Source organism: Marmota marmota, unplaced genomic scaffold, assembly GCF_001458135.2.
Source record: "Marmota marmota marmota unplaced genomic scaffold, marMar, whole genome shotgun sequence".
NCBI classification, from domain to species: domain Eukaryota; kingdom Metazoa; phylum Chordata; class Mammalia; order Rodentia; family Sciuridae; genus Marmota; species Marmota marmota.
This window is the reverse complement of record NW_026000016.1, coordinates 36,004,473-36,023,446: the sequence shown is the minus strand read 5'-3', so window position 1 is coordinate 36,023,446 and position 18,974 is coordinate 36,004,473. Positions and strand designations below refer to the sequence as shown.

The 18,974-nt window shown below is 43.8% G+C and overlaps 1 protein-coding gene across 3 annotated transcripts in view; it reads right to left on the bottom strand.

Moving 5' to 3' along the window:
• Kcnh1 (potassium voltage-gated channel subfamily H member 1) overlaps positions 1-18,974 on the bottom strand; it is a 353,502-nt gene that overhangs the window by 63,857 nt on the left and 270,671 nt on the right. For all 3 annotated transcript variants that reach the window (XM_015483682.2, XM_015483683.2, XM_048809434.1), the window contains one exon: positions 18,605-18,801. In XM_015483682.2, the coding sequence (XP_015339168.1) occupies positions 18,605-18,801 (197 nt within the window). The remainder of the gene's footprint in view (positions 1-18,604; positions 18,802-18,974) is intronic.

The window sequence follows — 18,974 nt, the reverse complement described above, 5'->3', positions numbered from 1 at the left end:
AGAATGAACCTGAGAGAGGTAAAGATGCAAATTTTGAAAACAGATTGGGAAAGCTTGGATCACGTTGTGTGTGTGTGTGTGTGTGTGTGGTGGGTCAGGTATGGTAGATACTACAAAAAAAGCATCAAAACATTCAGGCACATTATTTATAGGCCCAGAAATGTTTCCCAGCAGGAAGAGAAAAAAAAAAGAATGAAGATTAAAGCAACAAGAAGAAATTACAAGTCAAGAAAAGAGGCCCTTTGTAAATGTTTCATGAGATCAATTAAATAGAGTCGACTTCACAAAAGATGGGGAGAAAAGTGACCTTCTGGTCAAAGCAAAGAGGCCAGGGAGAAGAGGAGGGCAGAAAGAGGTGAGAACCTGGAGCTGTCAGGGAGGTAGGTCGGTGTGCTTGGTCTCTCTCCAGTTGTTCAGACTTGTAGATAAACAGTCAAAAATCAATCAGAGTACCCTTGGAGAGGATCTCGAGGAGACACTGGGATCAAGGCCAGAGCAGCTTTCCCCAGAGGCCAGGCAGCCTCTCAGAAAGCCTTTGGGATCAGGTAGAAGACATACTCCCAGTCATCGCCTCGACCTGGTTGGCCAGAGAGACTGTCACCCTCCACAGGCCCGAGTTGGCCTGGTAACCTGGGGGAGCTGGTTATACCCAACACAGTGGAGCTGAGGAAACTCAGACCCTCCCAGGAAGCCCAGTTGACTGTGACCACATGGGACTGAGGAACCTCAAGGTCCAGCATTCGAGCCCCCGTGTCTAGGTGAGGGAACAGAACTGGGGCTAATTCAGCCTCTGGCCTGCCAGTCAAGGGAGGTCTTTACTGTATGGTTTGGATCTTGAATGCCCCCCCTCCAAAGGCTCATGTGTTGAAGGCCTGTTCTCCAGCTGATGGGGCTGTTATGTGGTAGTGGAACCTTCAGGAGATTTGCCTAGTAGAGGGGGCTGCCTTAGAAGGGAATGTGGAGACCCTAGTCCCTTTCTCTCTCTGCTTCCTGGCCACCACGGGGTGAGAAGCCTTGCTGTACCACAAGCTCCCTGCTGCAATGTTCTGCCTCACCATAGGCCCAGACCAATGGGACCAAACACCTATGAACCAAAGCCTCAGACTATGAGCCAAATTAAAGCTTTTGTCCTTATAAGCTGACTTACCTCAAGTATCTTGTCACAGTATCCGAAAGTTGACTAACAAACACATTTACTGTTTATTATTTAAACACTCTCAAGTCTATCGGTGACAAACACAATCTGGAAAAGCAGAACTAGACTTGGAGTTGGAAGTAAAGTTACTCATTCACGTCTCAAAAATCAAGGGCCTCCTCTGGCGGAACTGTCAGCAGAGATATCCTGATCCCGAAGGTCACTCTGTATTGTCTAGGCAGTGAGCTGACTGGGACTGGGAACTTCCCCTTCCTCTTGTGTGAAGGACTGCATTTAAACTGCAGGATCTGTGGGCTCCCACTCTCCAATATTTGTGGTTGGTCTATAGCCTCTCGGGGGTCTAGAGCTCTTTGGTTGCCTGGTGGTTGACTTACCCAGATCCTCCTATCAACAATCAGCATTCCAGATCCACCCTATTCTGCCTGTGTCCTTCTATGTCCCTTCAATACTAGCTTGTTCTCTCACTTGTCCTGTAAGAGGAGGATGGGCAGGGGAAGGAAATCCCATCACTGGAATGCACCAGAATATTCCAGGACTCCAGCACCTCTGTGTGAGGCTGAGGATGTCTCTCTCCTTATTGACCTTCAGCTTAGGTATAGCTACTTTGTAACCTGTGTGGCATTATAAAATTTGTTCCAAACCCTAAGGTTAGGGTGAACCAGAATCACCTGCATGACCTAATAAAACAGATTCCTGGGCCTTGCCTGACCCCAGGGATTCTAATTCAATAGGCCTCAGGTAGAGCCAAGAACCGGCCTTTTTAACTGGAGTCACATATTGAGAACTATTCCTAGTGACTGAGACACAAAGATTGGACCTACCCTACAAGACACAAGCCCCACTAATTATGGGGACACAGTAGGGGACAAAACCACTTTGAAAAGAAAATATTAAGATTTTATATATAAAATTATAAATTGTTTAAGTGCTATGAAAAAAAGGCTGTAATGAATAAAATCTGAGGGACTTAACTTGGATTGGGAGCATGAGAGCAGGGAGATCTCTGAGAGAATGGTTTTAGGGGTATAGCCCAGCTCTTCAATTTTTTCTAGGGTAGCCAGGATTCAAATGGTTTGCTGCATATTCTAGCCTAGAAATTCTGGTATTTTAGCATCACAAACCATGTGTCCAAATGGCTGCTTGCTTCTGGAAGAAGCTGAAAAGACCTTTGACCATGTATGCCAATTAAGAAACTATGGTTACCAGACTTACAAACCATTTATCTGACCTATAATGAGATGTAAAGCAGGGATTTGGGGATAGAACGGAGATGCTAGGAGACCCCGATTGTCTGGAAAGTATGGCGGGTGCAAATGTTTCAAACCCATTGACATTTTCCCTGCTGCCCCAAAGTTCGTCAGATAAACCTGCTCCTACCTGTACCTACCTTCCCCCAAGCACCCCTGGGCAGGGCCAGCCTCAGTGCCCAGATGCTTTCTCTTCTCCCACTGTCAGTTCTAGAAGGATTTTCAGGGCAGGGCATGGGGAAAGAGGTAGGCATTAGGAGGGCATCCATGGTAGCCATGTGGATTTTGCGGGAGCAGACCTGGCCCTGAGATAGAATGGCAGCAAAAGGTTATAGGTGATAATCTCAGGCCTTGGACTAGGGTGGTGCTTCTATTCAGAGAGCTGTGCACCCCAACAACTTAGGGGAAGGGAAGAAGAGGTCCATTCATAGACAGCTGAAGCAGCCACACAGGGAGAAGCTTGGGTGCGTGAATTCCCCACAGGTCAAATCCTGGGATCTAGTAGGTGCTATCACTGAACTTGGTCCAGAAACTCGCCGAAGAGGTTGAAACTTAGGGCTATCACTCAGCTCTCGGAGCCCCTTTCTCCATCCCATAACACTGTGTGAATGGCACCTGCTGTGCCTATGCACACACAGCCTGCCCTGCTCTGAAGCAAGACCTAGGATGTACTTTACACTCAGGTTTTTACAATGTGAAAACCACCTTTCACGCTCTCATATAAACCTCAGATCAATTAGTAAGGCAGAGATACAGCCCCTCTCATTTCACAGATGAGGAGAGGGAGGCTCTGGAGGTTAAAAAATTTGCTCAAGGTCATACAATTGCTAAGCAGTAGCATGAGGACATGAACCTTGGCTTGAAGTTCAGTCCTCCTTCGAACCTACCCCTGTGCTTCTTGAAGGGCCTATGCCATTGCCCATACCCCTGTCCTTCACTGGACCCCCAGGATGGCAGAGGGCTACCATATGCAGACTATAATGTCATGTAATTTTTCAGGCCCTGGGGAAAAGGCATACCAGGGTTTTCTGAAGAATTTCACAGAGGAAGATGGGGAGTGTTGACCCCAGCCAGCACAGCCCTCCAGTTTGGGGAGCCTCTTGGCCCAGTAATGCAGACAAACTACATTAGAGAAACTCAAGAAGCACATGACAACTGCACACTGGGAGCGCGCAACTTGGGGGCCAGGGGTAGTTGTAGGGGATGAGTTTGAAAAAGAAAAAAATGAATTAAGTCAAGAGGAATTCCCAAATTAGTTTTTAAAATGGGTCTCTACTATGTAATTGTCTGAATTCTATGTACCTGCCTCCCCTAACATTACTAAGGTTAGAACGGTCTTGGAGAGCTACAGAGAGGAGTGACTAATCCTGGCCTGGGTCATCTCCACCTATTCTGTGGATTCAAGGTCTGACGAGGTGGGGACTTGGAGAGGGGTACATATTTCAGGGCCCTTCTGGGAGCTTTCATCTCATACCACTGTTTCTGAGCGCAGAATGAGGAAGGCAAGAAAAGAGTGCTTAACAGAATATTCTCAACTCAGACCCCATGAGTTAGTGTTTAGGTTGGAAAGGACAGCTGATACCACTGGATACATGGGAGATTTAATGAGCAGATTAACAGACAGTAAAGACTTGGGAAGAAGTTAAGAGCATAAAGAAATGCCTAGTTTATCCCTGTGTTTTACATGAAAATGAATGCTCTACTAAACAGCAAACTCTTTCACATTTTGGTTAAAGTTGGCCCTCCTAAAAGGGAGCATTTGTTGTCCTTAATTTATTACTAAGCATGCTTGAGTGCACAGTATTCTATCTGGCTCTTTAATACTATTCTGTTGTTCAGGATTTCACTAATCCAACTTGACTGTTCCACCAACTGGTTCATATTTGTGAAATCAGACCTATTTATCATCATAAAAAAGTATAGTCACCCCAATTGTACCATGGCATTATCCCAAGAAAACCACTTCTATATAATTTATCTCCTGAGCTGGGTGAAGTGGCGCATGCCTGTAATTCCAGTGGCTTGGGAGGCTGAGACAGGAGGAACACAAGTTCAAAGCCGGTCTCAGCAAAAGTGAAGCACTAAGCAACTCAGTGAGACTCTGTTTCTAAATAAAATACAAAATAGGGCTGGGGATGTGGCTCAATGGTCAAGTGTCCCCAAGTTCAACCCCTAGTACCAAAAATATATATATATTTTAACTCCTGAGATGAGATCCTTTAACAGGGGACAAGAGAGTAGAGCAGCTTCGGAAGTGCCTGAGTGTGTGCACCTGCCAGTGTGTGTACATGTGTCTGGGTGTAAGGACCTCACTGGCACCATGCCTTGGCTTGGCTCTGAGCAAGGCTCTGGTTTGACTCCATCAAGGAGCACAGCTACAAGGCTGTGAAGCCAGGTCTCAGGGTGAGCACATTGTGTGAGATATAGAAGGCCCACAGGAACCAGCATGCCATATGCTCCCACATCCAGGTGGCTTACAGCCTCCTGTGTGGAGATGGGGCGGGATTGGAAGGTTGGATTCTGAGCTTTCTTATCCCATGAACACAACTTCATGCCCAGCTTTAGCCATCAAAACCAAAATGCACACCCCACACTCAACTAGCCTCACAGCCAGATACTTTTAAAAGAAGAGAAAGAAACCCTTGATTAATGGAGCATTTACTGAACAACTATTATGTATAGTGTTCCCAAACCATAATTCCTTCCCTCAAAATCTTTAGATTTCTTTTAGAAACAACACAGCATTGAACACAGGACTATACATTAGGGAGAAACATTATCAGAGGATGGTAATAAGATGACAAAATGTCAGGGTATTGTATAAATTATATAATTGTAATAACTCCTCTACCCAAACATGCTGCTCTTAATGTGGCTAAGAACAGGCACAGGCCCTCCCAAAATAGACCCTGCCCATTGCACCAGAGACTCTCCTAGCCCACCCCAGGCAGGCATCTCTTCTAATGTGCTTTTCCTACCAGAGGGGTGGGCTTGGCTTTGTGGCCACCTGCCCTCCCTTCCTGGTTGTGCTGTCTGACCCAATAAATAAAGGACCATCAATAACTAATAAAAAAATTTTAAAAAAATATCATGGAAACAAACGAGAGAAGAGAGAAGTTCCACCTGGATGGATAGGGGAAGCTGTAGTCAGGAAGGAGAGTGGAACTGGGGCCTGAACACTGGATGGGAGGAGATAAGCAGGGTGAAGATATCCCAAGAGAGAATACAGACAGATGTAAGGACACAGCATGTTCTGAAACTGTCACTGCCCAGTGGGGCTGAGCTGTCAGGCAATTGTGTGGAGACGCAATCTGAACCGCGATTAGAAGTACAAGTGTGTGCCAGATCCCTGGGTCTGAACCTTGTTTTCTGAGGCTGTCATTCATCCTCAGAAGATTTAGAACAAGAAAATGACAGAGCCATGAATCCAACAAAATATTGTTTTTAATCATCTGAAATTAAAGCAATTATGTGACTCCTTGGTTTGTTCCTACCACTGTCTCACAGTCCTACTGGAAGGAAGCTCTTGCTACTGCCTAATTCAAGTCTTTTTTCCTGAAGTCCTTTGGGTTTTAGGTAGACACTGCTCATAAGGTAAAAGAAAATGATATTTTACTGAGAGTCCAAGGAGCTAGCAATGAACCAGACACTTGAACGTTCCAAGATCCACTGAAAAAAATAAACACACCTTACAGAAGAATAGTCTTTGCCAAAAAAAAAAAAAAAAAGAAAGAAAGAAAAAAAGAAAAGAAAACTCCTGTGATGGGCTCGAGGACTTAAGAACAATGGAGAGGAAGAGGAGAGAAAGGGAGCAGAAGAGGAGGGAAAAGAGAAGGAAGAGAAACAGAAAGGAACAGGAAAAGAAGAAAGAAACAACAACAACAAAAAACCCTTTCCTCCAAAGGGGTGCTCTGGTGGGTTTAATTGTGTTTCCCCCAAAAGATTATGTCCAAGTCCTAAATCCTGGCACAAGTGAATGTGATGTTTAGAAATAAGGCCTCTGCAGATAAAATTAACTTAAGGATCTTAAAAATGAACTCATTCTGGAATTAGGGTGGGCCCCAAGTCCCATGACTGATGTCCTAATAAGAGAAAGGAGAAGAGATTTGACACACAGAGCCACAAAGGTGAAGGTCATCTATCCACAGAGGTAGAGACTCGAGTTGTGCTGCCACAAGCCAAGGATTGCCAAGAAACACCAGAAGAAAGGAAGGATTCTGCCCTAGAGACTTCAGAGACCAGCACTTTGATTTCTGACCTCATTCTACAGAGGTAGGAGGAAAATATTTCAATTTTCTATTTGTTTTAAGCCATCAAGTTTGTAGCAATCTGTTGTAGAAGTCACAAGAAAACTGATACCCTTGGGAATCCCCTGCTGAGTGCATGTTGGGGGTGTGCCACTCCCCATTTATTTTCTTCAGTATCAGGGATCAAACCCAGGGCCTCATGCTTTCTGAGCAAAACAACAGGACACTTGGGGTAACTGGATCCAAGGAATGGTTGCCTCTTTAAGGACTAATCACTAATAGGAGGAAACATACCCACCCCCATACATACAATCACACATATAAGTGGGAATAATGCTGGCAGAAAGACCAGTACATTGGAGTAGCAAGCAAACTTCCAGTCAGGTGTGGGAGGAACAGGTACACACATGTGCAGATGGTGTCTTGCTCTGCAGGAGACAGCAGCATCCAAAGCTTGTGCAATGACAAAGGAGCAGCTGCTTATGCCCTAATCCCTTGTGACCTCTGTGCACTCATAGCAGCTATTAGCACTGGCAGAGGGAGGAAGAAAGCAGAGTGTAGGGTTCTGCCCCTGCTCACAGGCACGGAAAGTAGCTCTGCTGCTAACAGGTTAGTTGAGGCTGGTGGAAATGGAGGTGCTGCTTGAAACCATTGCTTATGGATTCCAAGGAGTTTTGTTGTTCATGACCACGAATAATTAGAAGGTGCCTCCAGCACTAGTCAACAAGGTTAGAGCTGAAAGCATTCCAGTTCAGGTTCTAACCTGAAAGAAATGTCAGAGAGGAATTAGGAAGTGCTTAAACATAAAGCCCGGGATGAAAATCCTGGCAGCTCCCCAGCTGCCTCAACATGCAGCGTAATAGCTGAACAAAGCCACTCTGCTGCTGGATTCATCTGGCCATGAGGTGAAAGGAGTGGGAAAATTGGATTTGGCATGCATTCTTTTCTCTGGGCTTTACTTCTAGCTCAGCTCACAGTTTGGGGTTTGAAAAGACATCTGCCTCCCTGGGCAAGAAGTTTGTGCAGAGAGAGCAAGTACCAGGTTCCTCTCTTTAAAATTCTGGCAAAATCCACTCTTTCTCCTGAGACTCTACAATTACCAGTATCTTTGCCTTTTTTCCTCCTCAGTGGCCTTCCTTTCCTTTAGCCCAATCCTTTCCCCAGATCCTCACCTTCCCAGGGCAGAAGAAAATGGCTTCCACTCACAAAGTTTTCTGAAGCCTCCCACTGCCAAGTGAAAACCAAATGAAGAAGATATCAAAAGCAGCACTGCATACTTCCTGAAGCTTTACATAATAATTTTATAACTTCTTATGAAATAGAGTTCAATCAAAAATTCTTATTGAAGAATTTCTCCAACTGCTTAAGTTATAGACTTTGGGGAAGGAATGGCTGCAGGTGTGAGCTGCGTGGCATATGGCTAACCACAAAGCAAGCATACTGTTTTGGGGATTTTCAATACTCTGTTTCCTAATTCTGAAGATGTTCTCTTCTCTCCACATACATCTTTTTACCCCTGCCATCTGCCATATGATGTATTCTGTTCCTGAATAAGCCCTCTCCTGGTTTACAATGATGGGAACCCAGTTTTCACATCTGACTCATCCAAATGCTAACAGAGGTCTAATAGAGTTAGGATGCAATATCACACATCACCACTAGGAGGTGTCAAATGTAAGACTGCTCCAGCCTGAGGGTGCCAGGTTTTAGATGCCATCACATGAACAAGTTTCCCCTTTTAAGAATTCATACTCTGTGAACCAGAAGCTATTCTTATGCCTAGTTTAAGCATTTGCAAAAATTACACTGGAAAATACACCAGAACACAGAAGTTGTCAGCAAATAGATCTCTAAGGGGTGCAACACAATCATCAGCATGCTGCCTGCAGCAGGGGGCTTTTTAAAAATTAAATCTGTCATGGAAAATATGCTGCAGCTCAGAGACAGTCAGGTGGATGGAAAATCCCATGAAGTAAAAGGGTTGGAGAGCTGCTGGGTCCCTATTGCATTGTCATGTACCAGAAGAATTAGGCTCACCCTGGCCTCTTGGGAACATCACTTCCCAGTTCATGCTGATCTACTTGTTTTCAGGGGCTGTAGTCAACTCCAGAAATGACTCATCCTGAAGGCTGCCCTATCCTGAATGTCTGAGAGAATTCCCCCTAGAGTCTCTAGGCATTCTCCTGCATCCCCCTCTTGGATGGAGAAGGAGATAACACATTTGGGGATGGGGAAACTGGCCAAAGATTTCCTTTAGCAGGCTCTTTTCAAAGGTGCTTATTGATTTGCAATTCAAATCCACTGTTGTCATATAAGCCAATCCAGGAAAGACCCCTTCCTGATGAATCATCAGTGATTTAATTGACAATCTCTGACTGTCTGTCCCTCATGAGGTACCCTTCATGAGATACCCAGAAGGGTCTGAGATTCCAAGGCTGGTCAATTCCTATGTTTCCATCAAGACCCAATTCAGCATTTACTTCCATAAAGCTTTTCCTAACTTACTCCTTGGACCTTAGACTCAATAATCATATTCCCACTCTCACTTGAAGGCTTCTTCCCAACCCTAGCCAGACTCTAGGCTTCACCTGTGTCTTCTGGGACCTGCCCAGCTGCAAACCTCCAGTCATCCTGGCCACAAGCTGTCAGCTAAAGGTCATTCTCTGGCCTCTCAAAATGAACAGAAGCAAACTGCAGCCCTGATATTCCTGTCAATGGACCATCACAGGATCATCATGAGGCTTTCGTGCTGCCTCTGTGATAGCAGAGCTGAGCCACAAGCCAAACAGAAACCTGTCAGGAAGATCACTTGGCCTCATTTTGTCCCATTGTTGGATAATGTGAACTCATCTTCACCTTCATCTCCTTCTTCCATCTCTAAACAAAGAGCAAACTTTCAAATGCCTTCACCCATCAAGCCCCAGGGTGTCTCTGTGAGGCCCAGATGCATTTAGGCTGTGGCCAAGGACCTGCTGCTGCCATGGAATTACATAGGAGACAGGCAGAGCATGCTGCAGCTTCCAGGCATCCTTGGGTTGGCAGCCATCTCCTCTGGTGGTACTGACGGTGCATCACCCAGGGCTGCACTCAGAGATCAGACACATGGAGTCACCACATGGAAGGGGTACAACACAAAAGTAGGAGTATGGTCTTGCTCATTTCCAGACTTGTTGTGATTATATTAGTTTATTGGATGAAAATTATTCAAACTCTCTGGTCTCCAGTTTCCTTAGTACCTAAATGCGATAATAACACCTAGAAAAACTTTTTAGCATATCATGGGAAAGACAACATCCACTAAATGAAGGTGATTATTATTGGTTCCTGGCATCAGTGTACCTGTGGAGGCTGAGAGACCTCGGTATCTATATCTGAGGGAGAAAAAGGGGAAAGAGATGCTATGGAATATGTAAGCAAAGTTTCAGAGGGAGAAAGAAGGAAGGGTTTCTCTGCAGATACCATCTTGCAACTAAGGCTTTACAAACCTATAGCAATAACAATAGAGGGAGGCACATGCCCCAAATTGGTTTCTGGATTTGTATATTTGTTTTCTGAATGGTTGGTTGGTTGTTTCCTTCATTTCACCTGTTATTCTATCGCAGAATGCTTACTTTGTACCAAGCTCTAAAAGGGCAGATCAGGACAGAGAAGTGAACTACACAGACATGGTCCAAGCTTGTGAACTTGTAGACAGCAGGAGAGATGTACAGCAAACAGTGAAAATGAGATAAAATGAGAGCTCCGAAGAAATGACAAGTGCTTACTGGATTAAAAGACCATTGACTTCACTAAACTAGAGAGATTAAAGAGAAGATATGTGGAGTGAGGGGCCCATTATGGATTCCAAATGTCACTGCAGAAGTCCAAGTTAAGAACAGGCAGGGTAAGACCATTAGATGACATTAGTAAGAAGTAAACTGCAGCCAACAAAGTTTGCAGGGCAAAGTCCCCAAATAGGATGGGCACATTACACCAGGTAGGGTCTGCCTGATATCTGGTCTGAATAGAGTTTGTATGTGGGCTCTTAATGCAGGCATTCAAAGTCCCCTTGGAGGGGATAAATTAACATTTACTTCTATTAATCTGAACTCATAGAAAGTGGATGTTATCTGATAATTTAAGACGTAACCTAGACTAGAATCAGACTTCCACTTTCTGAGAGCAGGGGCTTGAACAACAACTTCCCTGACTGGAAGAACATTTTTCAACACCATAGAGCAAATTTTTAAGAGCAGAAGGAACACTTAAAGAGGAACAAGGGAAAGGGATGGTATGGAATATATAAGGAAGTACAACATATGGCAGATGAGTTAGAAACATAAAATTTAGGCCAAAAGAAGAATGAAAAAGTAACCTGACTTTGAAACCAGTTAGAATATCCTTCATCAGCTTCTAGTGTTAGCACATGTGCTGACTGACAGAGGACAAAATGCTCTTTGAAAACATAAGGCTGGTGGCTCAATGAAAAATGAATGGGTTACTGGGCACTTGAGGAAAGGGACTTGAGTTCAGGAGGAAGTTCAGAAAACAGAGAGCCCTGCCCTTCATTTCTGTTGAGGATCTGCTGAGTGATACCAGCCCCCAGTCTTGCTATTAAATTGCTTCTTGATGTTTTGCAGGCAAGACTTGTCCATTCTTCAGGTCAGTGATGATTTGAGCTGGAAGAGACATTAAAGAGTGTCTCCTCCCTGTTTACTAAAAATAAACTGTAAAACACAAGCTCTGACAGATGTGGATAATTTGTAGAAAATAATACATACAGGAAAACACTAACTTTAAAAAGTCCAGGAGCCCAATAAATGAGAAATGTTGGGCTACTGACATCAAGTCAACTTGCTCACTTAGGAACCATGAACTGGGACTTGTTAGCACAATCCTATTTATTACAATTCAACCACACACCCCTAGGAAAATATGATTAAGGTAGGCTACTCTCCAAAGGATGGCAATGGCCTCACGTTTCTCTAAACTAGACCAGTCCTTTTCCACTTTGTGGTAAATACAACACAGCACAGTACAGCAAGTAACTTAATACAGTTAAGATAAATTATCACTGCCTTCCTGTAGCCCTTCTTCCAGCCATTCATTACCAGAGGATCAAATCCACAGTGAGTTCAGTAGCGCCATGCCTTACCCCTCCTCGCTGATGAACAACCCCGTTCTCTGTTGCTACTTGAGGGGCCCAAACATAGATTTTAGAATAGCCCAGGAGATTTCTAGGTGTTAAAATTCAGTCTCTGCTGTGTGCAGTGGCATACACCTGTAAACCCAGCGGCTCGGAGGCGGAGGCAGGAGGATTTCAAGTTCAAAGTCAGCTTCAGCAACTTAGCCAGGCCCAAAACAATTTAGTGAGACACTGTCTCAAAATAAAAAATAAAGGGCTGGGGATGTGGCTAAGTAGTTAAGCATCCCTGGGTTCAATCCCTGGGGTGTGTGTGTGTGTGAGAGAGAGAGAGAGAAAGAGAGAGAAATAAATAAAATTCCTTACTTCCCTTAAATTTTTTTTGAAGTATTTGATGGGCTCCCTGATAATCCCTGAGTTAAATGACACGTTTGATGACCATCCTCCTATCACCATCATCTTTATCACCAATAAAGACAGCAACACATACACCAAGAATTGCTATATCAGAGCCTCTTTCTAAGGTGCTGTTATTACCTGTATTTTATAAATGAGCAAATTGGGCACCAGAGAATTTAGGTAACTGGCCCAAGGTTATTAAGTAGAGTTGGGACTTGAACTCGAGTGCTCTCACTAGAGTTCATATTTTTTTTACCACCAATATCTACTGCCTCCAATTTATTATTCAATGAACCAAATTATTATGAGTACTCTCCTTTGCTCTGCTGCCCCATTCCTACAGATAATGGAAGGAAAATAATAGGACTATACACCCGAGGCCTGGAAGCAATGGGCTGCCCATTGGGTAAGCAGTATGAATCCACAGAAAAGGAACTGATCCACTTGTTCAATACTCGCTCTCACCCTGGCCCCAGCCAGCAAGTGGCAGAGCCCAGATGGGAGGTTCTCCCTGTGGAGCCCAGGTTCATTCCAGAACTTTGCTGCTTCCTCAGAAATGGCCAGACACAGCCTGTGACCAACTGCAGCTTCACCTCTGTAGACAATGAACCATAGAGCATTTCATTCTCTGCCTCCCCCCAGGCTCCCAAGGGGGGCTCTGCTAGGTTTATTTTTTTTGGGGGGGGATTTCTGGGAAGAGTATCTGGGGCCCATGGGAGATTGCTAGGTCCCTACCATCACTTCTTGATCCTTTTGAGGAAAAAGAAACTTGATTTTGATTTATATTTTGTTGAGAACACCTGAGGATCCGGGAGACACTGCACAGGCCTCTAACAACACTCCCTGATCCTCTTGAGGAAGAAGGAAACTGATTTTTTTTGTTGTTGTTCTGAAAAAAATTATGGACATGTCACTCACATCATCGTCCCCTTTCTACCACCCCTAATCTCAACCCTGATTTTATTATCTCTTTGGCTTGACAGTCTAACAGGTAATTTTAATTTCACAGAAGCCTTCACGATGGAGGGATGACAAGGAAAATATGGGCTATGCAGAGATCATTTTAAAAATTCAGGCTATGATGTTTCAATGGGAAAATGGGTGACACTTCTAAACACCCAGCTTTATGGTCTTTTCTCCCATCTGACAAACCTTCCACAAGAATTCAGAGAAAATTGAAAGGCTTCCCAATGCCACTTATGAGCCAAGCACTCTCCCAACCTCCCATGCTATCCTCTTCTCCTCAAAGAAACAAAAAGCCCTTTGGTTAAAATGGTCTAGAAATGTACATATGGTGTCCAAGACAGTTCACTATGGCAACCTCAGTTTTAGGAAACTGGCTTTAAAAGCCCCAGTAACTTCGGTTCCAGCTATCTCCCCAACTCACTAGGTTGGAACCTTCATCAGGATTTTAAAAATCCATCTTGGAACAATTTAATAAAAGCAAACACTGCAAAACACACTCAAATACACAACAATATTGGCTTTAAAAATAAAACCCTACACAGAGAATGAGAACCACCCTACCAATTACCTACATGTCAATTATCCTGTGCACTCACTGCTGTTAATTACCTAATTGCTTGTCTGTAGTACATCATTTAATTGTGGTACTCTTCCTTACTGTCCTAATGATCTGCAGAAGACCCAATCCCCTGGCACCCGGGAAGTGAAACCTCATCTCAGGTTGAAAGTAAAGTAGATCCCAGTGGGATGCTGACTGAAGAAATGGATCTGCTTATAAATCAAGGGGGAAAAACAAGAATTCAGAATCTTCTAGATTGGAGGTGGAGGTAAGGGATGGGTAGTGGGGAAAAGAAAGGGTAAATACCAACTGAATGATTCTTACAAGCACTAGATCACTTTTATTTTTGTTTTATTTTATATGAGATTCTCAATCATTCTAATAAGGAAGGACTCACATTAGGTCCTTCTTAACCGTTCAGCAACTTGCCTATGAGTTCATAGCTAGTCAGTAGCCAAACCAGCACTCAAATAGGTTCTTAGACCTAAGACTGCTCTTTCTAAAAGTTGTTCTCATGGCCTGGTTTGTCTGCTGCCCAACCAAGCTGTCATGTCTCCCCAGAAACATACTCTGTGCCTGTCACTACTAAGGGAACACTTCTTATGTCTCCTAATCTTGGATATGGTTGTGGTTTTACTATGCAAGTTCTGAGTGTGACACTGATGTGACAAAGGCCATCCTAGATACACAGGAAACAACTGTGCCATCCGGAAAAAGTCAACGCACTGGAGGAAATCAAAGAATACCGCCATGGGAAGAGCCGACAGTCACACTCCCAAAGACCAGCTACAGGATGTGATGCTGTTTAGCAGGAGCAGCAGCATTGGAGTCTGCCAATTTAGTAGCTGGGTGAAAGGGATTCTCTTCTGCACAGGACCCTAGTTTATTCCCACAAAAGTGGGAACATTAGTGTCATGAAGCTGCTCTGAAGGTTTCGTAAACTGACATAAAGCACACACCAAGCCAGGCGAAGTGGCTCACACCTGTAATCCCAGTGGCTTGGGAGGCTGAGGCAGGAGGAGCTCAAATTCAAAGTCAGCCTCAGCAACTTAGGAAGGCCCCAAGCAACTCAGTGAGGCCCTGCTGCAGCTTGTACTGTCTAGAGTTGGAAATAATTGATAGTGAGCAAGTCTGATGACAGAGGAAGACTTGGGGCCTACAGGAAAATAGTTTTAGAGCTTGGTACCCTAGATAGTCAAGAGTTTGAGTTGTAGAAGTTTCTACCTTCCTCTTCTTTTCACTATTAACTGTAGCTACCTCCTTTAAGAAATAAGGATGCTGAGCTCCCCACATAGTGTTCCTCTTGGCTCCCTGGTGACTGCTTCAAGGTCTCAAGATAATCTGATTTTTCTCTCCAAGAATGGAACTGATCAAAACAATGGGCAAGTACTGGCCTCTCCACTGGCAGGAGCTAAAGGGACAGCAAGGCCCATGCTGGGTTCCATTTTCTACAGTGGCCAGTTGCTCCTCTGTTGCAAAAAGTGCAGAGAACCCTGGAGCAATACACATACCACAGAACATTCTGCAGAGCAGGAACTCTGAGCAAAGGCAGGGGATCTGCCTTCTGTTTATTTTTCAAAAAATACAAGAAGACGACTAGGATAGCACTCAAGCAGACCAGACAAAATAACAATCACCCACAGCTTAACTAGCCCTTAAGGACTAGTTCCAGGCTCTGTAAGAACTTTTTTTAAGTATTATCTTATTTAATCCATGGTCCTACAAGGTAAAATTTTCATCGTTTTAAAGATGACAAAGCTTTCATAACTTGTCCAGAATTGCAGTAGCACTAAGCATCAGAGAAGGACCTAGGTCAAAGTTTTATTTGGCTCAGCAAGAAAAACTAAAGGTCTGAATGCCAAATTGGCTTCCAGGCATCTCCTTCTTCGTCTTTGCACATGTCCTCGTCATGTGACTTCAGTGGAAATGGAAGGAGTGAAAGGTCCCTTCCTGAGTTGAATCCCAAGAGCAGTGTTGACAGCTGGGTGTTGCTTATATACTTGAGTTCAGGGATAGAGAAATGAGGCTTAGAACACAGACTTCTGAAGGGGCCAAGAGGTGGTAAGAAGCAGGAAGTTTCCTGGTCCAGAAATGATTTCTGACTCCAATTCTTTAATTACCAGCCCAGCTATGTAAACTTCCTATAAAATATCACATTTTTGACATGCAAGTGGTAGGGACATGGGAGACAGACTGGTTGGCTACTGAGGCACTTTCCAGTGCAGAGTTTTTGCTATGTACAGGATGAGGTCTACAGGATCAAACAATTCCCCAAACAGATGTCTAAGGGACTGTGTTCTCAGAAATCTTAGCAAATAACTTGCTTGATTTTGCCAAGATAGAAACAGCCCCAAGAATATACTTCATTTTGCCAGACCGAAAAAAAAAAAAACTACAAGAATAATTCATGTGTATAATGTTCTCATCACCCATGCCCCATGCAACTAGAAATTGTTTCTCAGAAGGACACAATTGGAGACAAAAATGGCAATACCAAAATGACAAGTCTCCTTTTGCTAAGAAAAGAATGGCTACCTCTTTATATCAAGGCTCTCACTAAAATTCCTTTGGATTAGGACCAGACTCATAGGCACTTGAGATGGGATGAAAATTTGACTCTCCATTGGAGGCCTAAGTTCCTTCCACAATGTTCCTGGGCACAAATAATGGATACCCTCAGGTCAACAAACCTGAGACCACTCAAGGCAGCCCGTTTCATGCTTTGGGGGAGCACTGCTCTTTTAAAGAATATTCTTACACTGTGCCAAAGCTGTCTGTCCATAGTTTTGCTTCTTCCTCTGCAATTGTGGCTCTATAGACTCAGTCCTTCAAAGCTGTGGTTTGCAGTCTTCTCTTGTTACAAGTTGTCAATCACTCTGTACTTATAAAAACGAGCTGACCCCCGAGGGTTTAATCTTTTTGTTGTCTTCTTAAAGACAGTTATTCCAAGATGATTGCATCTCCAAATAAACTAAACTGCATATTTTTTCAACTTATATTATCAGCAACACCGAAAGCTGATTATAATCAACTTGCTTTCATAGAAAGAATAAATCAAAAAATAAATTTTAAGAAAATCCATTTGGCTAAAAGTATCACCAGCTAGCATTCCATGTTCTCAGACAACAGGTTTCAAATCACAGATCCCTAAAAATCATCTAACCACAACCTTACATTTTATGAGGAGGAAACCTAGGCTTAGAGAGCTCATTTCTTTCTCCTTTTCCACCCTCAAATGCTTGGTACTCAATTAAGCACTCTGAGATAAGAACTCTCAGGTCTCTGAGTAGGAATTGGCAAAGCAACGAAATGCAAGGGGTTTGAAAGAGGAGGAAACACAGTGGTTGGGTAATCCAACAACAGGTAATTCAAGCCTTGTACAAAGAACTTAGAGAACAAAAACTTGTTTCCTTTCTCTAGACCTTGTTCAAATTGTTGCTCCAAGTAGAACACCTGCCCTTCTGTTTGGGAAACGCATGCTTTGGACTCAGCTTATCATCTCCACACTTTCTCCCTGATTCCCCATTTAGCTGCTCTACCCCTGTATTGTCCCACAATGCCCTGGGTGAATTGCAATCATTGTATTAGCATTGCAAACTGAAAGTTACCTTTCCGTGTTGGATCCATTAGGCTTTAGATCCTTGGAGATAGAGAACTGAATACCATTTGGTTTCATTTTTTTATAGACTACTTGGCACACTGGGCATGGTCTAGTTCATTTGGCTATTCAGGGTGCCAGGTATGGCCAGGAGTGGCTGAGGACAGGGATCGGGAGTTAAGCTTGGGTCACATGTGGACAGCACACAGAAGCCATGCTAAAGCATACTGACACAATCCTGTACAGGATCAGATTATTTGAGTGAGCATGAGAAGAAAGCACTGAACAGAGGATGGACATAAGGCAGGAAGGTGATTTGTTAAGTGTGGAACCCACTGCATGATCCTGCTGATTCTGGGCTATAAGAAAGGGGCTTTGTGTTCTTAGGAAGAAAGTGAAGTACGATTTCCGATTTGAGAGCTTAGGTGGAGCCAATAGGATCTGACGAGAACCCAAGGCATGGGGGAGAGAGAGGAGCAACATTGATACTAGGATTTCTCACTTGGAACCCCAGGACAAATCAGACAATGTAAATGAAAACAGAGACCACAAGACCAGAAACAGGGTAGAGGAAGGACTAGAGATCATTTGGGGGAAGATTTTTATGAGTCTTTCCAGATGTTTATTTTAGGTCCAGAACTACTGAGTTACTGATTTAACCAAAAGAGACCATTGAAGTACAAGAAAACCAATCATGAAAACCTAAAGAGGACAAATATTTTAATCCTTATAAAACACCTGGAGAAATTTTGATGATTTAAGCATGAAAGAAATAATTTCAGAGGAGACATGTTCCAGATTCTTAAACTGCTGATCAATTCTTTGGCAGCCGTATACAAACTATTCTCTAGACAACAAAATTCCAGGTCTTTTTCCATTTCCTGGGCCCAATTAAAGTATCTTTATATCTTTTTAGAAAGTGTCATTGCCAGTTGGCTGCCCTACACCACTCAGTGGGTTCCAGTCCTGGGGAGAACTCAGTTTACGTTAATTAAGTAGCTCCATGCTGCCACTTTATTGGTGAGCAACCTCATGTTTTACTCATCTTTTCCCAATGCTAGAAGGTCTAGATAGGAAGAAAAAGCCTCTACCATGCATTATCAAATGCCTTTTGCACCAAATCCATCCATCTTCTAATCAAGCAACATTCCCTCTCTCCTCCATTGGAGAGCAAAAACTTTGCAGAGCAAGAAACATGCAGAACCTTGTTAGCATCCATTACTCCACTGAAAATAAACAGCACAAGGACTCTCGTGGCTTCCAAAGTGAACACGGCAAAGTATAGAAAAGAACTAAAACTGTCAGCTCACCCTCTTCCTCAAGTTGTAGGTGAGGATCAGGTTCCGGGAGAAGGAGTGGGAGAAGGCTGTGTAGAACTCCAGCACTTTCTGTAGGGCGTCCCGCTTGATCACATGCAGGTCACAGTAGGTCAAGGCCCTCACGTTAGCACAGGACTGGGCAAGTGTGGCTTCCTTCCAGAACACATCTCCAAACACGTCTCCTTTCCCTAAGGAGAAAAAGTTGTCATGAGCAAAAAGTCAGCCGGGAGGGGACCTGGCCATGCAGCTGGCTTCCCTCCACTCCCCAGAACTGACGTCCATTTGACGTTCTACAGTTTGGGCTCAGGAAAGGCAAAAAAGGATTTTAATTTTAATGTTAACAACATGTGACTTAAGAAAC